The sequence below is a fragment of the Callionymus lyra genome, chromosome 2 (assembly GCF_982586985.1).
Source record: "Callionymus lyra chromosome 2, fCalLyr1.hap1.1, whole genome shotgun sequence".
Lineage (NCBI taxonomy): Eukaryota > Metazoa > Chordata > Actinopteri > Syngnathiformes > Callionymidae > Callionymus > Callionymus lyra.
In genome coordinates, this window is record NC_141819.1 from 43,390,567 (window position 1) to 43,409,266 (window position 18,700).

The 18,700-nt window shown below is 37.8% G+C and overlaps 1 protein-coding gene across 3 annotated transcripts; it reads right to left on the bottom strand.

The window, feature by feature from the left end:
- Window positions 1-806: 806 nt before the first annotated feature.
- Window positions 807-18,544, bottom strand: dnai3 (dynein axonemal intermediate chain 3). Of its 3 annotated transcripts, XM_087785380.1 has the most exons (23): window positions 18,455-18,544; window positions 17,884-18,001; window positions 17,705-17,798; window positions 14,778-14,882; window positions 14,126-14,248; window positions 13,853-14,052; window positions 13,519-13,635; window positions 13,174-13,370; window positions 12,498-12,601; window positions 11,913-12,002; window positions 11,322-11,411; window positions 8,589-8,708; window positions 8,089-8,162; window positions 7,873-7,993; window positions 6,822-6,918; window positions 4,585-4,700; window positions 4,209-4,269; window positions 3,702-3,832; window positions 3,401-3,608; window positions 3,249-3,340; window positions 2,944-3,060; window positions 1,906-2,066; window positions 807-1,834 (listed from the first exon to the last, which is right to left on the bottom strand). In XM_087785380.1, the coding sequence occupies exons 3-22, from the start codon at window positions 17,738-17,740 to the stop codon at window positions 1,929-1,931; spliced, it is 2,337 nt and encodes a 778-aa protein (XP_087641506.1). In that variant the 5' UTR covers window positions 17,741-17,798; window positions 17,884-18,001; window positions 18,455-18,544; the 3' UTR covers window positions 807-1,834; window positions 1,906-1,928. The 3 variants fall into 3 exon arrangements, with proteins under 3 accessions (XP_087641506.1, XP_087641507.1, XP_087641505.1); XM_087785381.1 differs by lacking the exon at window positions 17,884-18,001 and having other exon boundaries at window positions 4,585-4,697; XM_087785379.1 differs by lacking the exon at window positions 17,884-18,001.
- Window positions 18,545-18,700: the final 156 nt, after the last annotated feature.

An 18,700-nucleotide genomic window follows, 5' to 3' on the forward strand; every position in this document is an offset into this window, starting at 1 on the left:
ACAGACTGTTGTTTTACAGAGCAACAGATGGTCTCACTCCTTCAATAATCCCTCACAGAAAACACTCTCACTACATCTAATCAATGTCAGGAAATTAGAAAACTACTTAAGGACTTCCTCTCAAGGTCAGAGGTTGGACTCTCCTCAGACCTCCAGGAGATGACGTGAGAGATGATGTGCAGTGATACCCAGTAACTCAATCTGCGCCTCGCTCAGTGACCCTTCCCTGACCCAGGATCAGAGCAGTGATACCCAAGATTGAGCGGGACAGAATATGTTCAGTCCTTTGATCCTTTCTTTGGAAATCATTAACAAAGTTGAAATCAATGAAGAAATTAATTTGGTTCGATCTAAGCGTGTTCTTAACACCAGTTTCAATATATTTGACTGTTTTTCATAGAATCATTAACATCAGATCATACACGACTTTTGTTTGTATATATTTGGTAAGTATGTGATTTATATTTGTAGAGCGCTTTTCCAGAGCAGGGTCACATAGCAATCAAATAATGTTCAACAACCATCAAACATTTACAGCTGTATTTAACCGACAATAATGCAATGTAATCAAACAATTTACAAATAAATGTAAACAATTATCAACAGTAATAAAACAATGTTCAACAGTAATAAAACAATTTTCAACTGAAATCACACAATGTTCAACTGTAATCAAACAATTTTCAAATGCTATTAAACAATGTTCACAGTAATCAAATAATTTGCAAATATATTTAAACCATTTTCAACAGTAATAAAACAATTAAAATAAACTGCAATAAAATAAAAACAAAACAAAAATCAACTGCAATCACACAATGTTTAATTGTAATGAAACAACTTTCAACTGTAATGAAACAATGTTCAACTGTGATGAAACCATTTGATGATGATCATCCAGGTGTGTTTTGAGAGTGAAAACGAACAGATGGAAAAAACATTCTAAATATTCTGCCCCTTATTTATAACTTTCTATGACACTGAACAACAATACTTACATTTAAGTTGTTGTTATTTTAATGATTATTGATCTTACATTATATGTCATCTATGTTTTCTCATCATGTATGTGTGTCACATGAACAATCTGTTAGTCATGTATAATATAACATTATTTCTGTTATTGATATTCATCTCATTACTAATTCAGTTAATAACTATTTTTGTTTATAAAGAAGTTGAGAAATTTTAATTTCAAATATGAAAAACTTTTGGTAGCTTCATTTTTATTACATTCAATGTTTGGAAAAATGTTTTATTTGCAAAATGATTACTTTGATGCACTCATTTCATTACATATTTTTCCACAAATATTTACACTACATCTTTCTAGATCTGTGGTTCACTATAATAAAATAAAAACCCATTAGTGATTCCAGTTCAGAGTTACAAGACAACATCACATAAAAGCCAGTCAGTAAAAGTGTGTTTTAAAAGAGATTTAAAAGAAGGGACAGACTCAGTCTCATCTCTGAAATCTCTGCGGACGAGAGGTTATGAGAGCAGGATCCATTGTGACGTTATAATGGGCTTAGCTCATCCAAGATCAATTTAAGAGACACTTAAATCAACACATTATTTGCCCTTTAAAGTAATGAGTAAACATTCAAATCAATACTAAAAAACACAGAAAGCCAGTTCACTGATGCTTAAACTGGGGCGAACCAGTTAAAAGCCCAGTTTCTTAGTTTTGGAGGAAGGAGAGAAAATGTCAGAGGGTATTGGGTGAGTTGTTCCAGGTTGGTGTTGAAAAGCATGGGTTGTTGGGTGGTTGTTGGCAACATGACTGACATCACAGACATTCTTCTGGTCTTTCTTCACCTACTTCTTTATCCTGTATCATCACAACTGTGAGTTACTTACATGATTTTATGTCACTTTTCCTGTCAGTGGTCACAATCTTACGGCTGATCCGAGTGTGTTGTTTCTTATATTTGTGGTGAGGTTGCGATGGTCGGCAGCAGGCCTGTGCTCTTCAGGATCTTCTCCTCCAACAGCAGGAACTCTTTATAGTCCTTGTTTTCCTCTGGACTCTCATGAAGGACTTTGCTTGGATCTTCTTGTTCCTTATGAGAAGAAAAACGTTTCATTTTCCTCTCGATTAACTCAACTGGGCATATCACAAAGAGAAATACAAGCAAGTATAATGAAGAAGTATAATGATCAATTAAAATGATTATTTATGTTATTATTTGTTTCTAAATTTGTTTCTGATTTTATCAGGGTTCAGTTCATTTCTGAGGCATGGTAAAGACAGCTTTATTAGAGGCACATATTATAAAAAAAATATATAAACATATTACTAATACATCTTAAAAATAATTAACTTGATAATTTAATAAGAATAATAAAACATTTATAATGTTCAAATATTTATTACATTAATCTCATTTTAATATTTACATTTACTTACCAGGAATCAAATAAATATGATGTATGATAATAAAATGCTGATCATATTTATTTATTCTACTAAAAAAAATATTTTGCACAACATTCAGCAGTGCAGCGGTCGTGGATTGAGAAGCAGAACAATTCAACAATTTATTATTAAACATCTTATCTTTAAGCAGATCTTTAGTTATCTTTAAATAGCTGTAAACAAAGTCCAGTGGCTCTCCTCTTCTGCTGCTCCGGCTCCAATAACCACGTGGATGAATAAAAGATGAGTTTGGGGACAGAAGAGGGTGAAAGAAAAGGAAGGAGGGAGGGACGGTCTGCTCCTGCTGCTACAATGTCAACTTTGAACTGCCTCACACACTTAACCGGCTCAATAAAAGTCTTTTTGTGAGCCTCGCTGGACTATTCAGGGAAAACGCCCGTGATTCTGGAGTTCAACTCAGGACACGAGGTCTGCTGAAGTGGACAGAACGCCACCTTTTTTCTTTTCTAAGACTCCAGATTTCATTTGTGTGTATGTTTTTTTACTGCAGGACTACTGACTGTTTTCTTCTTCTGATCTTCAGTCGCCTTCTTCTCTTCGCTCCAGTCGTGGCCCCTCTTTAAGAAATCCTTCAGCTTCTCCTCTTCCAGTTGAAGAAACTTCTTCAATGTTTTGATCTGCAGGAGGGATTGACATGCAGGTTAGAAGCAGAAACATCCAACTGAAGAAGAAAACTACTAGTTATTTGGACTTCAGCACACAAGAATCCCAACTGTACCAACGATTGCTTTTCACAGCCCACAGTCGTCAAACAACCCCCTGACAGTGATAGATAGAATGTGTCACATTAGGATGAATGTCTTGCCTCGTTCCTGGTGGGAATGCAATGTTTCCTCGGGATCTCAAAAACACGAACCATTCCGTGATCATCTGCTACAGCCAGGAGGTGTTGCTTGGCTGTCAGGAAACAGACATTCAGAAACAGGAATCCGAGGCTCTGTGCTTCTTTAACCTCACCTGAGACAGTCCAGGGTTTGATGCTGGTGATCTTGGAGTCAGTGTGATGAGCGTAAACCTGGACCGGTTCACTAGACTTCTCCAACAGGTTCCACACCTCGATATTCCCGTCTGCTCTCCCGATGTAGAAGACAGCTGCTCTGGATGGAGACCAGCAGGCGACGGTGCACTGCTGCTCAGAGGTCGGAGACAGGAAAACAGGACCGTCCTAGAGGTGAAATCACAGATTGTTACAGTGCATCAGACCCAGTGTGTCATAAACCTGCTTCGGGAAATCCAATTTAGGCTCCAGTCTACTTACCACAACTCCTTCCTGCCAAATGGCAAAGTTCCAACTTGATCCGGTCAGAACGACATCTTTTAAAAAAGGCGACCGCTGCACTGTGTTGACCGAATAGTGATGGACGTTATAGCAGAGCTGTGGCTTTGTACCTGAAAGAGAGAAAGTTAAAACGACCTTCAGTCAACAGCACAAGCTCGTATGGCTTGGAAATTACAGTGACATTTTGGGATTTGGTTTCTAGTGTGTGTGAATTACACGGGATCAATAAAGTTATATCTACCTTACACTCATTTTAGCTCAATATAATAAATGTCAATATTTAACGGGAAAGGTCCCACATAAGCAGCGACTCATATGACTTTGCAATTTCTAGATGCAAGATTAAAGAATAAGAGGCTCAATTTCCTCCCACAAACCTTTGTTGTAACTTTAGCTCCAACAAGGATAAGCAACAATAAAGTATATACAGCTATCGGGGGAAAAGACAAGCATCTCTTCAAGACATCTCATAATAAAGCCTCTCACTTCGCAGCCGTCCGCCGTCGTCCTTCTCCAGTTTCCAGTCCGTGTAAACAATCTCTCCATCCTGGCGGTGAAACATCAACATTAGCGACACCGTGGAAGGAAACGAGGGATAAACGTTCATAGTGCTGGATGTTATTTATAGCTGCAGCTCTTCTCAGATGTCTATTCACTCGCTTGACTTATTGAGGGGAAAGTGTTGCACAAAAAAAACACGTTTGGTCGAGTAAATACATGCCTGAACCTTGAAAGAAAATATTATATTTAAACTCTGAGGAACATATTGAAGCGTAATTGTCAATTCAAGTAGCTGTTTTGTGTAGAGTATTCTTCATTCTTGTATGTATTGAAATCTTTTTCTTCAGCAATTGTGCTCTACCTCTGTTCCAATGTACATCTTGGTGTTGACGTCCTCCAAAGGAGTGAGAGTTTTGGCTGATGGCATTCGGAGCTGATTGTAGACAGGGACCTCCAAACCATGGTTGTGTGACGCTTCTTTGCAGAGAACACAAGAAGACAGTTGAAAGGGAATACACATTATGGAACGTAGAGGAGAAAATAAAAATAAAAGAATGATATAGGAGAAATAAGTGAATAAAATAAAATAAAAGCAAAGAAAACAATCGTAATAGAAGAGGTAAAACGGAAACAAATATTTATCAGAAAATTTAAATGAATGAAAATATTATAATTTCAGGGAGAAGAAACACTCGAATGGAGATTACATGTAACAAGTAATAACAAGCTTTTTTTAAATTATGCTTTTCCATTTTTTAATCCTTAATTGATCAATATTTGTATCATAAATTTGTTTCAAAAATGTAGCCCGGGTGTTGACTACTATGACTACTCTTTAAGCCTAAACTAAATCATCAATGAATAATTTATCAACTTTTTAAATATGAAGACATTTTTCGCCCAAATTAATATAACAGTGCATCATTTGTAAAAACAAAATTAAAATTCTCAATTAATTTACATTGTTGCTAAAAAAAAAAACGTGGTTGCTTGATTTATTTGATGTGATCTCAAAGCTCCAAATGCGACTTTTAACATGGAGAAGAATAAGGCTTTGTTGACGAGTCAGCAAGATTTGCAGAGTGACCTTTAGCACAAAGACCACAAAGAATAAAGGTGAGCCACCAGAAGAATGTGAAGGAAAGCTGAGTAAGATTGTGGAAGATGGAATGGTAAGGTAAGGTAAAACTTTATTCTCGAGGTAAAGGAGAAGGGCAGTCGTGATGGAAAAGGCCGTTGTGTGACAAAAGCTGGACTGTGTCCTCTGACGACACAAGACTGTCCGTTCACACTCTCTTATCTGTGGCTCCCAATTAAGCGTTGGCCGCTGTAATCTGCTGGATTTGCCCTTGAAGGTCAGATCAGATCTGCTGGCACACTTTTAAGATGAGTGCACAGATAACACACACACTGGAGGTCAGTCCAGTCAACAAGTGATGTGCATTATTTACTTAATCTTCAAGGGTTGAGATGCCAACTTCCCGACAATGGACGCCATTATAATCCACAGAGCATGCTTCCAAAAAGTAAGTGGATTTATTGGCTGAGTTAATGACACTATTAATTCGATGAGCAGCGAAGCCGTGTTCTTAGAGACGGACCTCCCGGCGGACAAAGAGTCGTCTCTTCTTGACCAGCCAGGACACACAAACACAATCATCTTCTGTTGCTCCAGTGCCGCGCCGGCAGATTGCAAAGAGCTGACAGTCGCACAACTAATACTCGACAACTATGAGAGCCTTTTTGTGGATGTATCACTTAATAAAGTGCTGTGAAACCAGAGGAGAGACGAAGGTGCATGAACTGGTCTCTTCGCTCAACTGTCCAAACACATGTCAAGACAAAGGAGATGATGTCAGGATGGGTACAGAACAGTCAAAGGTATTTCAGTGTCATTATTATGAGGCCTGGACAAAGTAACAATTATACTGATCTTATGTTATTTGCTGCAACATTTGGACGTTTCTAGTTCAATCATTTTACACCTGTGATCTGAATTTCACGACAGAACTTTAATATAGTTACATATTGACACTTTGCAAGGATTGAAGATTAACTGTGTTTTACTTCAAATGAACTTACATTTTCTGTATTATTCACCCAAATATTTAAATTAAGATGACTAAGATAAGATAAGATTTGTATTTATTACATATTTTGACATATTGAACTTCCAGAGTTTAACATATTTAATTATAAGTATGAACACAGATTTCTTTTATGTCATTATTTCTTCCTTGGGTTTTGTTCAATCATTTTTTGGAAGCACTTTGAGGAAGTTAAGACCTCATCAGGCAGACGGTAAATAACATCTATAGGAGTTACTCACACTTAGACTAGTCTTGCAGAAATACCTCAGCTTGTGGGAAAAAGTTAGAAGCAGTTTTTTTTTTTATTCTAGAATTGATTGACTAGAGTAAAGAAACTATTTTAGGCAGCATTTACTTTTTACACATGTTACATGATAAAATATGCACATAAGTGTGATGCTTTGAGGTGGACTTTTTGAGGACATCACAGGTGTGTGAGTGTGTCACTGCGAGTGTGTAACTGTAACCCAACCCGTTGATGTGGCCGTACAGACGGGAAATCCCTCACCTGGGCTGCTCCCGCTCTTATCTGTGCAGGTGTAGTGATCCAGGCTGAACTTCAAAGGGGCGTATTCTCCTGCCTTCTTGATCTTTGGCAACGAAACCTGACGGATGATGAGGAAGGTTTAGTTTGACATGAGCAGAACCGACAAAGAAGTTACCTTCAACACTGCTTATAAGCTCCGACTACAACCAGATGAATGATGGAGGCTCATGAAAGGTTTTCATTATATATAATGAAATTTATTATGTTTAAGTATTTTGTACAGTTTGTACAGAATACCTAAAGTAGCTTAACTAAAGTATGTTTTTGTCTTGGGATGTTGTCTCTTACCAGTACTATCTTTATGAAAACTACTATTAAACTTACTATTAAATCGAAATATTCTCTACTCTCTATTTTTAACATTTTTATTTATTAAACATATTTATTCCAGTCATGTTATTTATTCTCTATTGATAAATGCTCTATTTGTAATTACTTATCATTAATGATTACATAAACTGCACCAGAGGTGAGAGAAGTATCATAGATGCTGAGTGAGGCCTCGACTAAAAAAAGAAAAAAAAATGGCTTAAAATGGATACTAGTTCTTGTCACAATACACCTACAACATTTTATAGTGTCATACCTTGCAGTATTTGAAGCTCAAAAAAAGGCCTGATATATTATATTTATTGATGTAAACATGCTGACTCATCAGGCAGCAAACACAACTCCCTATGCAACCAACTCTGAGACACACACCACCTGCACGTTAGATTTCCTCCTGCAGCAGTTAAATCTGAATAAACCTGAAAACTGTTCAGATAAAAGCACGACAAAACAGTAAAGTCATGTTTTTGTTTTAGCAGGAAAATAACTATATCAATAACTTCCTTCACGGAGAGTTTTCTACTAATTAATTCTTATTATTATTGGCTATCTGGTGCAACAGAGTATTGGTATTAGGATTTAAGTATTTTTTCAATTTCATGTTCAACTCCATAATCATTTTTAATTTACAGACATCTGTATTTCAAGGGGTGAGAACTTTAAAGGAGGAAACTTTGATAACCTTGAACAGGGGTTTCCATGTTCGGTCCAAATGTTTAAACGTGTCCGAAACACTTTTCAGAGTCATCATCTTGTCAACCAGCACTGGTTTAGACGCCCGGACATCCCAGAACAGAAGGGAGCTGTCAGGAGAAATAAGTTTGTCACCTGAATGTTCAGTATTGTGCCTTCCTTTCTAGAATTAGTGGGAGCAGAACAGCACAGCGGAGTGACCCACCAGTCGGAGGAGCAGGTGACGAGCTGAACACAAATGTTGAGCTGGTTCTCCATTGGTATTCCTCCTCTGGTGACCTGATCAGAAAGAAAGGTCTTTAGAAAGGCTCCCTGGAGGCCACTTTGACGATTGCCTTGTTTCACTTAACCAGATGGGTGCCAGTGCTTTATCGCACCTAATCTATGCAGAAACAGCAGGAAGGCACCGTGGGGAAACCAGGAAGTGTGTAACGTGATTATCTAGAGAGCACACCCAGAGAACGCCACTGATTTATTAGATCAGCCAAGACCTTCAGTCCATTTAGTCGTAAATACTTATGACGGTCTACCTCAGAACGTGATGTATCATTGATTCATTGGTTCTTTCTTCTAGTCTCCTTGACTCAATATTTCACATTTAAACAACATTTGTTCTTACATTTCATCTGCTGAAAACTGGAGTTACAAGTTAGTTCTATAGAAGAAACAATGTTGTTGTCAGGTTGATATTGTGTGTTTCCAAACCTCGAGCGTCCGGGGTAGCCAGCATACATCTGTGACCGGAGCTTTGTGGCTGTTCTCTAAAGCTGATCCGGCACAGTGGGGCACCAGTGGGGTCTTCTTCTCTCTGGGCTCATCAAGGCCCTGATGAGAGTCCACTGAGTCAAACTTATCATGCACAGCTTGTAGAAGGTTGAGGAAGCATCAACAGATGAGTAATAGTGGTAAGTAAATAATGTATATTTCAGAGGAGTTGAAACAGATTTAAACAACTCATCTATTGAGAACCAGATTGTTCCAACTCTTATATTTATTGATTTATAGTATGATTGTTAAAGACATAATCTATTTATAATTAAATAATAGATAAAACATAATAAATGAGTCATTTATTTGCCTGACAGCGCTGATTGAAATCCTTATTTACAGATTTTTATATAATTCAATATTCTTCGTATTGCTTTTATTAATCGGTTGTTCAACCTTATTAAGAGAAACAAGTCAAAATAACCGCATTTCCAAATGTCCATAATCCTGGCCAATTTGAATTAAGAACACACCTGGTAGAAATAAGAAATAATAATTACTAATCAAGGGCCCTACAGTTATTTCCAAAGGTTCTACATATGCCTGGATCAGACATAAAGAAAGTCATAAGGGCCTTAATACAATGTACTGTGATCTTATTAAGACTTATGCTACCATCTAAAGTTTCTATTAATGTTCATATTCCAGGTCCTGGTCAGAGGTCCATTTGTTCTCTAGTCAGTGTTGGTATATACTCCAACACTGACTCTCCAATATTTGTTTCTGATTTAGGTCCAGTTTGGATCCATTCCGAGTCTTAGTTATTCTTGAGCAGGAAGGAAGAATGATAAGGAAATTATTATAATTATTACAGCCACAAAACTTTAGTAGTTTCTGTCGTTCAACAGGTGCTGAGGCCGCTGACACTCGACCTGGAAGCTATATTGACACAGCAAACATAAGCCTCGGTCTGATTCGTCTGTGCGTTATCTTGCAAGAGGGACAGATACGAGGGGCTAGACGGCGGGAGGGGAAGGGGCTTGAGTAACAGCTGGACTATGTGAGCTGATGCTGTTGGCTCTGGGAAATGAAGAGCAAATATGGCGATGGATAATAGAGGGAGGTGCACAGGAGAGAATGAAGGCAAGGCAAAGACAAGAGAGAGGGATGGAGACAGCTGTTCCACTGGAGAGATGATAAAAGCACACAGCAAACAGATTCTGGCTGAGGTGGGAGGGTTTGGGGGCTTTTTAAATGCAGGGGTGGGGGGTGATCAGAGATCTTGCTTTTTAGTGTCCTATTCCTACATTACACAAAGGGCAAAGACAAAAAAACATTGGCATAAAAGAAAACAGTATGTAAATCATGTCTATTGGCATAATTTAAAATGAATAAACACAAATCTGTTTGTTCAAAAATGTTGAATAGTTATTAATTCTATTCTATTCAAATAGGAAAATAAGGTGTTAAAAGTGTTTTTCTAACATGGTGATAGTGTTTGTTTTTTCACCATAATACATACATTTTTTAAAGAAAATTAAGAACAAACAATGACAGGTACAATACAAACGTTTTTAATTAGAACATCTTTTAATTTAAATGAAATATCATAATGCTGTTTTTCTGAATATACATTTATTAAAGTGTAATTTTGGAACCGTAGGATATATTTTCCTATAAGGAAAGTTTTTTAACCATGAAAAATTTTCATTAGATTATTTTAGATTGATTCTCTTTTGTGGATATGTAAAAATTACATTAATTTCAGTGTATCACAACTGTGATCAAAAACATTAATAAAGTACATTTCTTTGTCTTGTTAAATCATACTTAAATTGCCAGCCTAAGGCTTTAGAAAAAAAAAAAACCTTATACGGTGGAGGCTGTAATAATGAGTCATTAACAAGTCATTGTTAAATGCACAATTTACAATGCAGGTTTAAATTGTTGATAAGCACCTTTTCCAACATTTGAATATCTGCCCTTTTTTCAAGACATATTTTCTAATAAATGATTCCTCTTTGACATGCACACTTTCCAGAGACCATGTGATGTGTTCACTTTGAGGCTGAGCGCTTGTCTTCTCGATTTGATAATCCTGGTAGAAATTAAGGAGACACAGTTGAAGTCCATATGCCTGTCACACATGATAATCCTTCCTTTCCTAACCCTTCTGTCCACCCTTACTCCACAGCCATCCTTTATAGTGCCTAACTGTGCTGCTTGACTTAAATTCAACCTCATTTTGTTTACCTTCCAACAGGCCAAGTTATATCTATTGGACTTGACCACACCCGTTAGGTGCTTTAACACTCCGGAAGTGTGAGGAGAAAAGGTACTGAGGCCGACATGACTGATGAATGAGGGGTAATTTTCTTCCTCCCCTCAGGCACTTATATATAATAAATGATGAAAACATTCATGACAGGAAATTATACATTTGCAGAACTGCCCTTGACAGCTCATTTCACATCAACTAACCATTAGAGCAACATTCCGATTGAATAAAGGACGTGGTGCTTCAACACATCCGTCATCAAACGCAACCGGTCTTTACAGCAAATGTGTATAAACTGAGCTCCCACACTTGCATCACTGCATCTGACATCATCTTTCAGAAAAAGAATGAGAGTAACTGAGAAGTGTATGAACTTCATGACTAAAGATACAGAACACCTTCTATTATCGTATCAACATTGTGCACATTAGAGACGAGATACTGGTACTTACATATGTGTCACTGTTGATGGATGTCTTTTGACCAGCAGGCTGTTTACACTGCAGGTGGGTGACGTGAGACGAGATGTCCCACAATACAACCTACGACAGAACCGGATCAGTTGCACGACACACAACACTTCAAAGTGTGTAGATAATAGTAATAATAATAAATAGTAACAAATTCTACTTCTTTTTTTTTGTTATAAGCACTCAATTGTACATATCTTGTCCAAAAAAAACAACTTGATTTGTGACCAGACAAACATTTCAGAGAATGCGTCAGATACTTTTAGTGCTTTAAACATGTATTGAATTTCGTATTTTTTATTCAATTTAATCAACCCGCTTCTCATTTAAATTACAAAAGTATATCCAGTAAGGAACACAGGAAGGAGGAATGCAGTATGAGAAGGTACTTGTATTCATTTTGAAGGAAACCAGAAATAAAAACTCCACATGGGTTTACTTAAAAACATAAGAGTTGCCTTAAATTGGAATTTAACCTGAAACCTTCCTGCTGTAAAACTTCAGCACTTGAATACATTCTTACAAAAAACTTTCATGGGAGACTTGTTGAATGAATCCATCTGGAGTCAGTACCTGGCCATTCACACAGCCGCCAACAAGGATATTTGGATCAGAAGGGCAGAACTCAAAGGCAAGAATACCATCTGGACACTCCAGCAGCAACTGCAACACAAAAGAACCCTCGCAGTATTTATATATCCTGAGTATCTGATCCATGAATCCGAACTGCAGATTTGGTTTCACCAGTTGACAAAAAATGGACTCGGGAGGAGTAATTCTTCATCAGTGATGTGGTGTCCATATCCCTCCCAGCAATAGGTAGACGTGGATGTGTTGGTCATATATAGTTTCTTCTGCACATCCTTGCTGTGAAACTTGAGTATTTCATTGACTAGAAAAGATGTACGTCATGCAGAACTCAGATTACATTCTAAGATTTGGTTTCCCAGTTGGAGCAGGTCAGCTATTGATCAAGTGATGGGGTTGGATCAATACACCCCCTCTTAAATTCTGCTGAAGTCAACACTGGTTTTGAGTGACAGAAAAAAAATTAACAGCTAAGTGAAGAGTGAAGAATGGAAGTAGAAAAATGGCTATCATTCAATATTCCTGCTGACTTGTTGTTGGGAAAGGGGCCTCGGTGAATACTTTTCATACCTGAGGTTTGGAAGGGTCAGAGAACTCGTACAACAGTATGACAGGAGGTTCGGACTCGTTGAACTGCTCCTCCATGTTGTCTGTCAAAGCCACGGCTATTACTCCTAGAAATTGAAGAGCAAACCTCGTCTTTCCAACACTTACCATCAGCGCACATGTCTACTATAAACATGTCAGCTACACAAGATTAGCTTTTTGTTCACATCCAACACTATTTGTTGTTTAGTTTCAAACTCATGTGGTGATTATGAGTTGTAAATGTACCATTTCAAAATATCCTAAATATAGAATAAGCGCTTTTATGTTGTTTATATCTAAATATTGCAATTTCTGCCAACAATATGCTTACCTTACTTTGTTAATCTTATTATTTAAATTAAACAACTTTAGAAAAACATTTTGTCCACTAATTGTGTTGCCTTCTGAAGTCTTTTTGTGTTACGGTTATTCACTTGTTCCGCGGAGTACAGGCTGGATTGTGTCCACACCAGATAGGCTAAGATCTCCTATATGATTCTGACTGAGGTTTGAATATGGCTATAAAGTTTAAATCACAGTCCATTTAAACTATGTCCAAGATGAACGACCACGTGAACCACAGCTTACAGTTCAAATGAGGAAACTATTAATATATATATATATATATATATAAAGTATATTTATCTTGCTTACTCACCCTGGATGGTGGGGTGCCAGTTGATGCAACTGATTTTCTTTTCTGGGATGAAACTATGGACATTGAAAACTTGATAGATCATCAAATCTCGGTTCACTTTTCCAAAGTTGTCCACGGTCTGAGCTCCTGTTCCCAACGCCATCCAGTCATCCACAAACACATTCATGATCTCCTCTTGCTGAAGTGCCAGCAAAATCCTGCGATGGAGGAGAACCTCTTAAGAACCTCCTGGTAAACTGAGCAGCCTTGTCTATTTAAAAGGTTTATCTGTAACTACACAAATCATAACCATCCACCTGCCATTATATTCTCTTACTCTAAGAAACCTGTCAACATTTGACTTGCCTTGGGGTCACCACTTTGCAAAACTCTTTGAGGTTTTCAGAATGAAGTAAGTTTTCTTCATCTTCTCTTCTAATCTCTCTTGCTGTGTACTGTGTCGTGTTGTTCTTCAGCAACTTCCTGCGGGATACAAAGAAGCTACAAGTGAAATGTGACATCCAGATGATAAATGTGTTTTCAATAGAGAGCGTCTTTATCTGCCATCATCATGTCAGCTGTGAAATATTAGATTCCTAATGCCGCCGGACAGGTGAAAGACCTTCTCTGGCCTGGAGGAGAAGATTGCTTTTTCCCCAACGTTGTGAAAATCAATTAAATATTTATTGGTAAACTCTACCATTCCGTCTGAGCAGTGCTGCTGAGGATTCTGGGAACTGCCTGCACCCCGCAGTCCCTCTGCAGACGCTTGACGCTGAATCGATTGTCCTGATAGGAGGCACACTCCATGAAGCCGTCCGTAGCATCTGAAGTATTGCGGTCGCTGAAGCAAACCAGCATCCCAAATTTCCTGCGCACTCTGGAGAACTTGAACAACAGCTGTTGACAGATTGAACACGGAGTTTCAGGCTTTATGAAATATTTATGGCGCTATTAAAAAGTACCGCTGCACCTTTTCCCTCGACTCTCCGTCAGACTCTTCCTCAATTTCGTGCTCACTGCCGAGAGAGATCCACTGCTTTTTGTCCGAGGTCATTGCATTCAAAACTGGTGCTGGTGTCGTTGGCTTTGGAGCCTGTACAGCCAAGAAACAGGAAATAGAGAGCTAGTACTTAGAACTGTTTATTGTAAGGCCTCTTTCACAAGCATGTGTGAAAGTTGTTTTTGTATTTCTGCATCTGCTTGAATACAAATGACACAAATCAACTTTCACCACTAATAAATCCACAATTTTGAGTCACACTCACTAGTTGTCACCTTCAATACTTATTCAATGCAATTTATGAAGAGTGTTGCACCATCTAGGGATCATGGCATGTTATGAAAACTGGTTGATGATGAGCACAAGTTCAAAAGTTACACATTCTAGCTGTTTTTGTCTGTGTCTGTGAATATTAATTCATTCTATTTTTAATCTTTTCAAGCAAGAAAATGATCCAACCTTTCATCATCAATATTATTTCCCCGACGGTGTGTCTTGGCTGTGTTGTATTCTGCAGTTATTTGTCATTTTACAAGTATAATGAAGAAATAATCAGTGGCAATTACTCCTGTGATGAAAATAGTTTGTCTAAAGACAACTTTCTGTCCTATCGATTTCTTACTGAAAGCATTCTGTTTTTGGCCGCTGGGGTGATGACCAAGTAGAAATTCTGTCCGTACGTAAAGTTCCTGTCGAACACAAGCAAGAGTTCGTCCTCTGTGTAATCCTGGGGAGACAGGAAAAAAAATTATCTTAATGCTGCCCTCTAAATAGACAGAGAGGCTTTTATTCGTATCTGTGTCCTCCCACAATATAATTTATCTTCACTGGTTCGTAGTAAAGGCAAAATGCGAGTTCCATTTTTAACTTTAATTTAGACTTAAAAAGAGGGGGGGGGTTTACACTGTTCACTTAATAATATCATCCATAGCAACAGCAATTAATCTGGAATAATTAACACTTAGAAATAATCTGAAAGAACAGCTTTAGCGGCGTGAAGGATCCAATTAAGGGTAAGGATAGATTGAATTTAGCAGCATGAAACTGAAGTACTTAAGCGAAGCACATGAGGATCTTTTTGAAGTCGGGGGTATTTTAAGCAGCTAATTGAAGCTATTTCTTCTGATTTGTGGTAGCTGATAAGAACAAAGTAAAGTAGAAAGAGTAAAGTACTCTTAAGTCAGCAGGTATGAAGTAATAAATCTTATCTCATTTTATTTTATTCAACTTAAACATGATGATACATAACAAAATGCATGCGCCAATAAAGGTTTTTACATTCTCATGAATTTATTATCTTAATGTTTCTCTGCACTATCTGCCTCACAGGGCTGAAATCGGACACCGCAGCTCTTGTCTTTATATCCTGTATGATGACTTCTTTCTGCAGCAGCTTGTATGGATTCTCTAAATTGACGTCCACATCTGCGCGGCAGCCCAAAAGCTCTTGAGTAGCAGATGTCAGGACAAGTGGTACGATGTCATCAGTGTGATCTGAGGTAGTGTTCGCTATCAGAATTCAAAGACACAATTAAATGTCTTTCAAAATTAAATTCGGTATAATTGTCCTTTATCACATGCACACACTTTTTATACAGTACAATTTTAGGTTATATCACATGAAGACAAAGTCATTTTTTTTAGATATTTGTATTCGAGAAAACTGCTTAAAAATGATAAAAGCCGTCAGGATTAATATTTATGTTTTTTTGTTCTCTGCTCCCGTTTTTATTGAAAAGGTTTTATTAAAAAAAGAAAGAAAAATCATTTCCACAATAATTTCATTAAAGAAATGTTCAAAGGGTCATTTGAATCAACCTTTATTTATTTATTGTTTTAAACAAGAACTGTGGTCGGAGCCAGGACACGTAGGAGAAACCATGTTTACCGCCGATTAAGCTTGTAGTTAGGCCCCGAGTTCTGCTGCTGTAGGTGTAGATTGCGGGAGGAGTTCTTATACACTGGGCTCTCTTTCTATGTCTCATCAACTATGAAGTTCTTACTCGCCTTCGTCCTCTCCATCTCCCCAGAACCACTGATTTATTTTTCTTGCACTACACACATCATTTTCAGACTATAATTTGGATGACGATGTATAAACTACAGAATCACGTACAATCAGAACCTAATATTCTGGTCACAGTACTGGTGGTGCTTCTGATTGATTTCAAAGCGGACTTTCAAGGGGATATAGGACATAAATGCAATGTTTTCTCGTAAAAGTGTTGAGACAGCAGATGCAGAGATGATAAGCAGGACTGAGCTCACTTATCAAGTGATGCTCTTACAATAGCCGAGCTTAAGAGTCACCTGACCTTCAGGCTCTGACACAAATTCTTGCCCTTTTCATCAAACACACAGCTTCTCTTGTGATCCTACACTCACCCCTCCCTGCAGGGCGGACCCTGGCTGATCCTGGTCTATGCACTAACGTAAATCTTGTAGCCAAAGGTGTTTCAGTTTAACAAAAAAAACATTCAATGATTTAAAAGGGCTCATCTTGAATAAACACAACTAGGTTCGACTTACGCAGGTCTGGTACACCTTACACTAAACACTGCTCCACATAATGACAGTTTTCATCTTCAAAGTCTTCCCACGAGGTAGCTACTGGGACCAAGAGAATGCTGGAGTGTAACTAACCACTTCCCAGCTGGGTGTGTCAGCCTTTTCCAGCTCCAGACTGCTGTAGTGGAAATTCACACTCTTTATGGAGTTATCAGTCAAGAGTGGCAGCTGTATTCAAAGATAACGTTTGCTCAGGACACAAAGAGCGCCATGTTTCATAACCCCGGAGAATGTAATTAACGTCTTATTGAAAACTTCTGAAAGGCCATTTAACTTCCTTTGATTTTCCTCATGATAAATTATCAGGTCAGGTGTTTAGTAGAATTGTTCAAATGTTTACTCCATGTATTGTGCGACACGCAGAAGATGATTTTTTGGAGCTTGTTATAGATACACAGTGATCCACGATACAAATGAGGAAAAAGTGTGTCATGTTTACATACCTGACACACTCGACACATGCACATACAAACTGCAGCGCCGCTGATAACATTTAAGATTAAAATCTAAAGGCAAATATTTACAAATCTGAACCCAATGACTGCGCTCTCCATCATTATGACTCTAGCATGAGCGTGTCACCGAACCCGGTGATAGACACCTGGGAGATGACCTGTATTTGACCACGGACTATGTTCTCAGGCGTCTGAGTTAAAAGCAAACCAAACCTTGATAATGTGGATCAACAAAAATGTGCAAAGGCGTTGCAACAAAACACTCTGGAATTATTCCCAGGAACCTTTCCCACCACTTAAATACAGAGTCGGAATGCGCCAAAGTTGTATTCATCTTTAAAATGTCAAATATTTTTATAATTATAACTGAACCATTGGGGAAAAAAAGAAACAATAATTTCAATAATGGACAATTCTGACCCAAATGAAAGAAAGTCTATCTTCCCATTATGACCCCTGTATTTAATCAACAGCCTTGGGAATCATGTTTGCCCAATTCTTGTGTAAGTGTTAATAATTAACTCACATTCTTCTTTCTTCTTGATGGTTGTAGTGGACACATGTTGTCTTATAACCCTGGTGACCATCTCACTTCTTAGTTAGCTTGACTAGTCCTGATACTGCAAAAGAAAAGGAAATCACCAGTTATTCAAAAATTGTAATTCCTTAAACCACCTTATGTTTAAATTCATTATCAACTCATACAGTCGTAGTCATGAGTGGTCCTTGGTCTACTTTAGCTAGGATAGTAGCGCTCCCTGGTGGTAGCCTGTGACCGTTGCATATGAACACCACCACTTTAAGGTAGAACTTTATAATACAACTACAGGAAAACAAACACAGGCGTTAAGAGCAGGAGTGAATACCACAATAAAAATGTATCATTTTATTGTTACTATGTATAAACACACGTCAGCGTTAACACTGAACACAATAGGACAAATAAAACAACTTGTTTCCCTGTAAGACGTGTTCTTTATTAATACCAATAACTACACGTAGTAGTTACAGCGAACACAACAACAAATAAAGTTTTGATTTTACCTCTCGAAAAAACAAAAGTAGTACTATTTCTACACAATCCACAGTATCAACTTCTGCTATATATGCACCTACTCTGAACGTTGCATGATGTCAAGTCTAGCATTTATGGAATTACATTAAAACAAACAAACTTTTTATTGTGGTGCAGATGACGTGTTCGCTAGCAACACATCATGCTATAGCACCACATCATGCTAACAAATATGTTCGCGCAAAAGAAAAACAATATTACCTTGAAGTCTTTGCTTTTCTGTTTCAATACTGATTTGCGACTAATGTTTGCTAATCAACTTTATTACCGGAATTAGTTTATAGTTTCAGGTCGTCCTCCTAAAATGTCTCGAGTTTGTCGCCACTCAAATAAACATTTGGTTGCTATGGGTTACGAGAATGCGGAGGTTTGTTTGGAGTGACAGAATACGCAACCAATCGGATTGCAGTAATAAAATGACGCAGGACTCATGACTCAACCATTACC

What these genes read in the sequence shown, in the direction of transcription:
- dnai3 (XM_087785379.1), bottom strand. Translation starts at nt 17,740, where the DNA reads ATGTGTCCACTACAACCATCAAGAAGAAAGAAGAAT. An exon ending in TGCAAAGTGGTGACCCCAAG is followed by an intron (nt 13,371 to 13,518) that starts GCAAGTCAAATG and finishes CCTCCATCGCAG; the next exon opens with GATTTTGCTGGCACTTCAGC. An exon ending in CATGGAAACCCCTGTTCAAG is followed by an intron (nt 6,919 to 7,872) that starts GTTATCAAAGTT and finishes ATCATCCGTCAG; the next exon opens with GTTTCGTTGCCAAAGATCAA.